At 43.5% G+C, this 10355-nt stretch overlaps 1 protein-coding gene across 3 annotated transcripts; it reads left to right on the top strand.

Moving 5' to 3' along the window:
* The first annotated feature begins 709 nt into the window (after nt 1–709).
* On the top strand, nt 710–7043 carry LOC117894960 (ras-interacting protein RIP3). 3 transcript variants are annotated; one of them, XM_034802291.1, is made up of 5 exons: nt 710–815; nt 4718–5387; nt 5453–5927; nt 6055–6313; nt 6377–7043. In XM_034802291.1, exons 2-5 carry the CDS (start codon nt 4997–4999, stop codon nt 6536–6538), a joined length of 1287 nt encoding a protein of 428 aa, XP_034658182.1. In that variant the 5' UTR covers nt 710–815; nt 4718–4996; the 3' UTR covers nt 6539–7043. The 3 variants fall into 3 exon arrangements, with proteins under 3 accessions (XP_034658182.1, XP_034658183.1, XP_034658181.1); XM_034802292.1 differs by lacking the exon at nt 710–815 and adding an exon at nt 1085–1266 and having other exon boundaries at nt 5453–5837; XM_034802290.1 differs by lacking the exon at nt 710–815 and adding an exon at nt 1085–1266.
* The last annotated feature ends 3312 nt before the right edge of the window (nt 7044–10355 follow it).

The raw sequence follows: 10355 nt of genomic DNA, 5'->3' as shown, positions 1-10355 counted from the left end.
AATTGAACTTTGGAGCAGGCCAACAACCAGCTCCCCCAGCACTCTTATGGTGGCTTAGTCACACAGCTACTCGCTCGGTGGGGCAAGTTGGAAGCGAAGAGCCACTGGGTCTGGCAGGCATCGCATAGAAAAGTATCTAACAGAAAATAGTGGCAGCTGGGGGGGAGCCAAGAGCGAGCGGCCCGGAAAGTGTGTCAAATGCGCAAACGTCAGAGCCAGCAGCTGATCGAGAGAGAAAGATATAATACATATACATATACATGCTCGTACATACATTTACATATGTACATACTTACATACATACATACATGCATAAGTGTAAAGCGCAAACAAAGAGAGAGCGCTGCTGGCTCGGTTTTGTTAGTAAACAAAAATCACGAAGCCCATGTATGATCGCCAGCGCTCGTTCTCTCTCTCTCTCTCTCTCTTGCTCCTCTCTCTATAGTATAGAGTCTATACATAACGGGTGTACACGAAGCGAGCGACTGCACAGCTGCTTGGAGCATAATTTTGGCGCTTTGCAGCCATGTAGTGTTGTGTGTTGTTGCCACGCGCTACCCGAAACGCTTTTTGCGTTTTAAAAAAATACATAATTATGGGGCTTAGATACGCTCACACGATCACTGCTACGCTCTCTCTCTTGCGCTCGTATTTCGAACCGAACGGAAGGGGGATCGCTGACTGCTGACTGCTGGACTGCCCTGCCATCATTCGCATTTGATATTTAAAACCAAACACAACCCGCCGCACCGCTCCGCTCCGATCGAGTGCAGCAGAAGGAAAGTGAAAATTCACACACCAAAAATAATAATTAGGTAAATAAATATTGAGCGAAAAAACAATTAAATTACGAGCAAGTGAGTGCAAAAGAGTTTTAGCTTGAAAATATTGTGAGTGATCAAAGAACTCTTTGGGCTAAAATGCAGCCACAAACAGATAGAGATACAGATACAAATACAGCTACAGCTACAGATATGTACGTGCCATTGTGTATGTGTGTGTGTGCAGCTTTTGTTCTTGCGTCCACTTTTGAAATTCAAATGCGCTTCCGTTGAGCGAACGCCCGTTTGCCCGTTTTGCCATTTCAGTTGGCAAACGAGTGTCGACTTGGCTGTATCTCTGTACCTCCGCAGTAGTGTGGCTCCGTAACTGTATCTCTGTGTACCCGTGGCTGTGTGCATCTGTGTATCTGAATTTCTGCTTCCATTTGATCCGTTCGCTTTCTGTGTGCCGAAAGTTCACGCCGTCAGGCTGTCATCCCCTAAGGTGAGCGATCCCCCACTCCAGCAATTGATCGAATTTTCTTTCAATTGGTCTGCAATTATGTAGTTACGATTTGTTTGTTGTCTAGTGTAGGGTTCTGTGGGTTCCTCAGCCAAGGTCAGGGCTGACGTCAGTCGGAGGCGGCGTCTCTTTTTGTGGCACATATTGCATAATTTCGTGAAAGTTTACACCCCGCTCACACACCTACAAGTGTTTGTTACAGTTTTTTGCCTTTTGTTATTCCCCGAAAAAAAATATACAACAAAAAATTGCCAAAACAAACGAAATTCCATCAAAACAAAAGAAACTATCGCACTTTGGCAGCACCCAAAAAGCTTTGAACTGATATTTTATATGTATACTGGTGTAGGTGTGTGTGTGTGTGTGTGTGCGTATATAGATTGGCTATTGGTTTGTACTTAGAAAGCTTTAGATATGAGATTGTTCTTTGTTTGGGGGAAATACTTTCGGAAGAGAAGTGAAAAAATATATTTTTGGGCAACTTTTTGATCGCTGATGAAATTAGCAATAGAATTTAAACAATAAACAAATATAAAACAGGTAAAGACTGCTTAGTTATAGTCTATCTATACCCTGCATACTCCCTTTTTTCCTGTTAACTTCCTGTCAGCTGTACACTCCTTCCCCCACATCCATCAATCACTCCACTCTTCTCTCTGTCTCTTTGTGTACTATAACCCACTCCCTGATCTGTGTGCAGCTGTCAGTTCTACTAAATTAGTTCAAGTTCATTAGCACAGAGCTCTCACCCCTCCAACCCGCTCCAGCGACAGCTGTAGAGCTGGAGCCTGCAATCAATTGAACAAAGCAACAAAAAAAAGTCAGAACTGAACTTTCGACTGTCGGCTCTCGTTTGCAACACACGCGTAGACCAGAGGCCAGGCCAGACCCTACCCTAGCTATAGTAAACAATACTAATATTTAGAAATAGAAATTATTAGCATAGTCGGGGCTGTCTGGCGCGTCTCGTCTGGCCTGGTGTGGGGCTGGAGCTTATCGGAACTGGAGTGAGTCGGCGAATAGTTTTTGTGTTTTTTTTGCTTTTTGTTTTGCTCGCTGATAGCGGCGGCACAAGCCCCAAAGAGATCATTAGGGTTCGCCACCAGACAATGACTGGTTATTGTTGACAGCTAACAAAAATTCGCAAATATCTAGACTCGAGACTTATATAATCCACAGGCGGCTCAAGGTCAGGACAACAAAAATTCTTTGCTAAAATATGCGCCAAGATATGGGTAGCTGTCACAAAGAAAACAAAGGCAATGCAATCTGATGTCATATACATATACTAGGAATATGTATTTAACATATATACAGATAAATATGTATATGTGTGTATATTGCATATAACATCCCACTTTCAAGGTCAGAATTATTTGGCTGCAGATGTGACAAAAGTGAAATGAAAAAAATTTACTTGCAGCAGAAAAACCAAAAAAAAATCACAAAATAAACACGAAAATAAACCATTTCTGTATTTTTCTCTAGGTGCATTGCCTTTGTTTGGTTTGCTTTGCCTCTAGCCCGGGGGGTTATCAGGGACACAGTACCGTAGCCGACACAACAGTAAGAACCTTCGATTGCTGGCGGCTTCCCTACGTGTTTATTAATAAAATGCCAGCACGGACACCACCAACCAATTGTGCAATGCGAATGCATTTATAATGTAAAATATTTCCCCGTCCCATACTTTTTTTCGTGCTCAGTGCCAAAGTCAGGCGAAATATGGGCGGGAATTTTGAGGTCAACAATAGAAAGGGGAACTCGGGGAGCAAATGTTTTCTTTCTTTCCATCTGCGGGCATCCTTAAAACATAAATTTCCATTCCAAAACCATTACGGAAATAGTTTTTCCGATCTCCTATGGTTTTATGGACTATTTCGGTTCGAACTGCTGGCAATTATCAGAATTTATTTGAACTAAAATGAGAGTCAATGGCCGCTAACATCAAATTTGATTGTCAAACTTTCGCTGACATTTGGACTCTGGGACTGGGGGCCTCATCAATCCCAATTTGCTGTACGCTTTTCTGTCTCTGCTGCAGGAGATTTCACTTTGCTAGGCTGCTTTTGTTTGGCTTTTCCTTGCAGCATTTTCACGTTTTCCGTTTTGCGGTCAAATTGCAAATTGCCATGGCAATTGTCTCTCTCCAACTCCAACTCCAATTCCAATTCCAACTCTATCTCTGTTTGCCTTTCTGCCTGCTGCTTTTATGCATAATTTGATCGACAAAATATATCCGATTGGACTGTAGCTGTGTGGCATCTTTAGCAGGAATGATGCGATAATCGGCTGGATGGGGAAGAGAGCAAAGATACAAATACGATTTTGCCTATTGTCATGACGTGAGCTCAATTCAAATTGCATACGAGTATGCGCTGTAGACTCGGTACTCTGTACCCGTCCATATAATTGCCTTGATCATAAGCTCAGCGCATGCACAGAGAGCTCTACTTGGGATGGATGGTTGAAGGCCAGGCCAGGCCCGGACAGGGGGTGGGTGGCTGGCGAACGCAGCGCCGGGGAGCGGTTGGGGCAGCTATCAACTGGGAGACTTAATGGGCTATGCAGCAGCAGCGATACTTTATGGCACAGTCAGCCCCACATCAGTTCATTATATACCAAGTACATAGAGATGTCAGTCAGTCAGTCAGCACCCAGCGCAGTGCTTGTCAAACTGTTAGGCAAAACGCAACGAAAAAACTCTGATTAATGCAATCAAAAGTAATTACAGCCTTTAGATAATTTCATATAAAGCAACAAATTTCACTTTTGCATTTTCAATTGAAATCAAGCCGCAAAAAAAATAAAACAAAACCACACACAACAAATATTCCAACGAAATACAAATTAAATTATTGGTTTTCGAAACAAGCGGGAGGGAACATCAGGCAGGCTTAATGCGCTGGCGGGATACTCTTTCGATGAATGTTTTTGGCTGTACATTTTGGAGAATTGATGGAGGAAAACTTGGGAATATTTCTGCAATTTTTAATGATTTTTAATGACAAATTACATGGATCCAATAGCCAATAATACATAAAAATATTCCAAAATACAGAAAAATTGCGTTAATACATTCTAAACTATTTTTGCATAGTTTTTATTATTTTAAAATTAATTGTATAATTTTTTAGCAATTTATTATCAATTTATCTTGAATATTAATTATTTTTAATTATTTTTAATAATATTTTTATCTTAAAAATGAGCTAGAAATGTTCAAAAATTACATACAACCCCACTCAGCGTTAGGGTATAAGAATGGCAATTAACTGAAATTAAGTATCCGCCCCATTGCACCGAGTGGTGTGCCCACGCAAAAGCAAGCCGCCCGAGGGGGTGGTTGGTTTGTGTGCGGGTGGCTAGCAGGTGTACACGATTACGCAATAAGCTAATTTCTCATGTGTTTCCCTCTCTCTCCCTCTTGCAGCTTCTACGCTAGAAGAAAACAGCAACAGAAACGCAGCGAAAGCGAAGCAGCGTACAAAGCAACAAACAAGAAACAACAACAAAAGGAATAAATAAAAGACTGAGCAACGTTCAAGCAAAACATAAGCAATCTCCACCCGCACCCTCTCTCTAGATAACTGTACAACAAAGCAAACAAAAAAGATCTCAACAAAATCACCCGATAAGCAATACCCCGAAATATATTGAGAGAGAGAAAGAAACGCCCAGCAGCCGCAGCCAGCCCCAGCAGCATTGTATAATGTTAAGCAGCCTTGCAACGTTTCTATTTGGAGCGCCAGCAGCAACGTGCGAGTCAGCCAGTAACAGCAGTAACGAAGTGAATCCCGAGCAGGCTGTGTGCAGCGATCCCTGTGATAACCCATCCCCGGGAGATGTAATTGAGGTGACCTCATCGACGCCATCTGTAGCGGGCAACAGCAGCAATCGCGGCCCGGTGCGCGCCTCACCGAACGGCAAGCGTGGCAAGAATCGTCGTGGCAAGCAGCAGCGCAACAACCAGCAACAGCAGCAGCAGCAGCAGCAGCGGAAGCAGCAGCCAGCGTCGATCACCAAGCTGCTAACACCCACTGGGGAGACACCGATTGACGAGGACTTTGACGAGGACGAATGGTACATTGTCGAGAAGGAGGGTAAGTCCACAGACAGCTGCCTAGATTGTGGAACGTTCTTCAATTTGGTTAACTTTTTGTTACAGACGAGGAGGACGACTCTCTGCCACGCAGCGATTCCGACGAGGAGCTCTCCGTTGTCGAGGTACAGCAGCAGCCGAGGGCCTCCTCCACCGCTTGCCATGGCCAGGCAGCATCGGGTTCATCGCGCCATCGGCGTCAGCACATCAATTCGCATTCCCTTTACAGCGGTCCGCGGCCGCAGCAGCAGCGCAATCACTTGCAACGCTCCCGCGTGGCCCGTCCGCTGAGCATCTCCACCCTGAGCCCGCCCCGAAGTGTGCCGCCCAGCAGCCTGGCCGACCTTGACAATGTCAGCCAGTCGCTGTATGTGGCCTCGCCCAGCGGCAGCGATCATGGCCAGGCTCTGGGTCTGGGCCAGGGTGGGAACGTGCTGATGGAGGAGTCCTGGTACGTAACACCGCCACCATGCTTCACCTCGATTGGGCCAATCAATATGGAAACTTCACCCTTTGAGAATCTATTGATTGAGCATCCAAGGTTGGTGATCTTTATAGTACACATTTCTCCCCCCACCCCGCAAATCCACACAAAAATCGCACGCAAAATAGCAGCCGGAAAGTTTCCCAATTCTCATTTTAATTTCGCTTTTTTGCCTCTCTTGCAGCATGTCTGTTTATCGTAGTATTAGGTCCACCCAGGAGGGCACCGAAAGTTTTGTAAATCTTGATCTCGGGGTGGCAGCTGAGGCGCCACAAACGGAGCTGCAGGAGGAGCTGCCAGCAGAGCTGGAGCTGGAGCCGGAGCAGGCACAGGTGCAGGTGCAGGCTCGTGCCCTCCACGAGCAGCGTCCGAACAGCGCTCGCTTCGATCGCCATGCGGCAGCACAGCTGAAGCAGGAGACACTGGCACGTCAAGGCCAGAAGGTAAGTTTGGTTACGCTTTCGGTGGATACACAGGCTCATGATGTTCCCTCTTTTATCCCTCAGAGCAACAACAAGAAGCAGCATCAGCAGCTGTGCCGCAGCGCCATTAAGCGGTCCAACAAGGTGCGCGACTTCCAGGCCAAGTCCCACCGCCCACGTCGCTCCGAGATGCAGCACTGCAAGCTGGTCAGTGGCGCCAACAACAACCGCAAGTGCTGCTTCTAAGTGCAGCAGCAACACCACCCCACACTCGCTCCGCTCTACTCCACCCCTCCTGGAGGCGGAGCATTACAATCATGGCAAAGGCAGCGCGAGGGCAAAGCGCGTTTCGATTTTAAATTAGTATTTTAACTTAATCCACAACAAAAAAAAAGGAAAACAAATGAGAAAGAAATTGCCAGAAAAATATCAAAATTTAGCAGCTACAAAAACACACATTAAATAAATATATTTAATGAATTAAACTTAATAAAAACACAACAAATTTAACTATCTGTGTAAATGCGTAGATTTTAACGTTCACAGTTTCAATTTACAAAAAAACAACAAAAAAACTTAAAATCTAAACACGATAAAATACCAAAAAACCAAACAAACAACAAAAAAATGCAATAAAAATTTTCAAAATGATAATGCAAAAAAATCACACGAAAAAATGATTACAAAAAATGAAAAGATATGTATAAAATATATGCAACAAATTTATTAATGACTTAGATTTAATGTGCAAAATTTATTATATTTATTTAAAAACAAAAGCAAAGCAAAACAAAGCACATTGAAATGTTTTATGGCGTATTTTTTAAAACCCATTTTATGTTTGAATTTAATTGAGCAAATTCCAATACGTTGGACTTTGTCTGTCTATTTTTATTATGAATTGATCTGTTTCGAGCTTAAGTTCAGTTTTTGTGTGTATTGTATGTGTAGAAATTGTATTAAAAACAAGCCCTGGCACCCACATCTAATACTGTGCCTGATGATTACAAGTATGCCTGATGATTATGTTTGAAAAGCGGCGTGAAAAAATCGACAAAAAAATAATAAAAATATACATATATAGAAAAGAAATAAAAAAAATTGCAATAAAAAAAATAAACAAAAATGATTATGCTATAAAGTAATTGTCTGTAAATTTCATTGGCGGGTTGAAAAAAATTTAAAAGGAATATTTAATAATTTTTATAAGCCCAAAAACCCCATAAAAACCCCAAACGAAAGTGGGTCAGCGTTGCCATCTAAGGAGCATTCCGTCACAGTTTGCTGGACAGGGTTTGCCCCGCTGCCCTTGCGTGGGATGTCCATCAGCAGAGCTTTTGGCCAGGGTCAAGCTGGAAGCGAGCCTTTCACAACAGCGGGCCCAAAGTGCCGAGCAACTAATTAGTGATTAGTAATTTAAGGCAGACACGCTTGGCAAGCGGTGGCAATTAAACGCGCTTAAATTTACTCTTTACTTGGAGCACAGCAAGACACCAAGACACGGGCCAGAGCAACAGTCAACAGAAAACAGTTAGGTGCCGTTGACCTTGGTTAAAGGTAAGGCTGAGGTGGGTTGGGGCAAGATTTGTTTATTCCTGTTGCTCTCCAGCTCCAACTCCAGCTGCTGATGTGACTTCCGCGATGCAAAACGTTCCTAACGGCGAAACACAGCGAAAGTAAATCAGAAAAATGGTTAGATCACGGGCCACGAGAGTCGCAGATTCTTACACAATCTGCAGCTGAGAGGAGCGGAGAGCCACAGAGCGCCATGCGGTTGGGTTGGCTGGCTCCACTTCTAGGCACTCGAATGGCTGCCTGGCTGGCTGGCTGGATAGAAGAGTGGCTAAATGGATGGATGTTGCTGGTGCTTGGTGCTGGGAAAACTTTATAAAGATCCGCTGCAGCCGCGCTTGGCTTCACACCTGCTCGCAACGCGAAGAGCTGCAAACGTGCAACGTCCAAGCCAAAGGAAGGCAAACGGAACTCTCAGTTACACACTCAGGCGGCCAGAGAGAGGCTCGACTATTATGTAAGATTAGGCAATCTGGCAACAAAAAAAACACACATCTACATATCCATTCATCGTGCACTCCCTCCCACTCGTTGGCGGTCGTTGATTCTATTTGGCAAGTTGCACTTGAGTGATTTTTCGGGCTTCCAAAAAACGGAAAACCTTATGCCGAAAAAGCTGGCAACAACTCGAAAACCAACAGACGTGCAACATGTAAAGCAAACCACCAGATAAACGCCATTAATGACGTAGCCAAGAAAAACCAACAATATTCAAGCCAAAAATCGCGCAATAGCCAGCGACCATTATCGAAAGTGAAAACCTCCCCCCCAAAAAAAAGAGACAAAACGACAGTCGCCCGCCGCCAAACGTTTTGTACCGCTTTGAGTCCCATTCGGAGTGTTTTTTTCGGGCACGGATCGTCAACTTTTATGGCCAAACTTGGCGAGGATTTGTTAAACCAAGAAATGGGCCAAGTTATTCGGTGTCAGTTGGTCAAAGTGCGTGCCGCAGCGGTGAATCAGTGAGGCAGTCAGCCAGCCAGTTGTGGGTGTGAAGAAAAGCAAAGCAAAAACGCGTTGGAAAAGCAAAAGATAACTTGTGCAGGTCAGTGCTGCAGCAACAAAAAGACTGTGAAAAACGGAAGCAAAATATTTGTAAAATAAATGTGAGTATGATTGGGTTAAGGGTTGGTTAACTAACAGAGTGTTTATGGCCATAGAAATTTATAAATAATACTGAAGAAGTTTTAAACACCATTTTGAGGTTTATTTAAATAAAAGCTTGTGAAGAATGTATGGCAGAAACACTAGAAAACAATCCATAATCGATATTTTCACTCTCAAAACTCTTCAGCAAATGTAAGGCTCAGCTTCTATATCTTAGATTTCTTTTGAATTTATTATTTCTAAACATCCCAAAGACAATTTCCTGTTTAAAAATCTCAAAAATTCCCTGACTCTTCCCATCAACCTCTACCTTCCATGCCCCTCCTCTTATGGACACCTTCCTCAGGGAGCAACTGTCAAAACGTCTTAAAGCCGGCTGCAGCTAGCTCGTATCCATGGCGTGTGTTTTGGTTACCGTTAGGTAATGCAGTTAACCAGCAAAAGGCGGTGGCAAAACGGCTCAAGGTCAGACCAATGCGATTAACTATAATTATAAAAGCCAAGTGTAAGAAGAACACCCACAAAAACAGCTACCAAATAAATAATGAAAGCCAAAAACCGAAACCAACAAGAAGACGAAGAAGCAGCAGCAAGAAGCAGCCAACAATTATTGCATAACAAAGAGAGACAGAGATAGAAAGAGAGACGAAAAACAATAAAAAACCATAAATCCAAATAAACAACAACAACAACAAAAGACGAGCAGCAGAAGTTGGAGTAATTATAACAACAATTAAGCAAACGGCGTGCGTTTTTACAGCTAAGCGTAAAACGCAGCCAAGCATTTGGCGGGTGAAGGGTAACACAGCTGGAAGGGGGTACAAGGGGGGAGTAGTAGAGGGTGTGGGTGTGTGTGTGTGTACTTCACATCATTCATTAAAATGTGATCCAAGTTTAAGCAAAGTCTGCTTGCTGGAACAGCTTCTGGTTTGGTTTCTTCTACATAATTAAACGGTTGACAGTTTTATGCCTTTGACCTTAACGCCTGGCAGACACAGAGCAGCAGCAATAGAAGCAGATAGAGATATACATAGAGATAGGTGGATAGAGATAGTTAGAGGTGGGAATGAGACAGCGCAGATGTCATTGTTCTGGCTATAGCTACAGCGACATTGATAGTGGAGGAATACACTAACAGCAAAGGGAGTTCCTGCACTGCTAAGATAGAAGAAACAGGCAGAGATTCTCTTGGAAGATTGAAGATAGATCGAAGAATTCCCAGAAGTAGCAAATAGAAACCATTTCAGAGTAATTAAAGAGCGAAAGAAGCTCAAAGGAGTCCTAGAAGGAGCAAAAAGGAAACCGTTCCAAAGCATATAAAGCGGGAAAGAATTAATTTGATTTGAAAGTATAAAAAGAGCGAAAGAATCTCTAAATCTTAGAC

Source organism: Drosophila subobscura, chromosome J, assembly GCF_008121235.1.
Source record: "Drosophila subobscura isolate 14011-0131.10 chromosome J, UCBerk_Dsub_1.0, whole genome shotgun sequence".
Lineage (NCBI taxonomy): Eukaryota > Metazoa > Arthropoda > Insecta > Diptera > Drosophilidae > Drosophila > Drosophila subobscura.
Note: the sequence above shows the minus strand (reverse complement) of the source record. Positions and strands in the feature narration are given on the sequence as shown.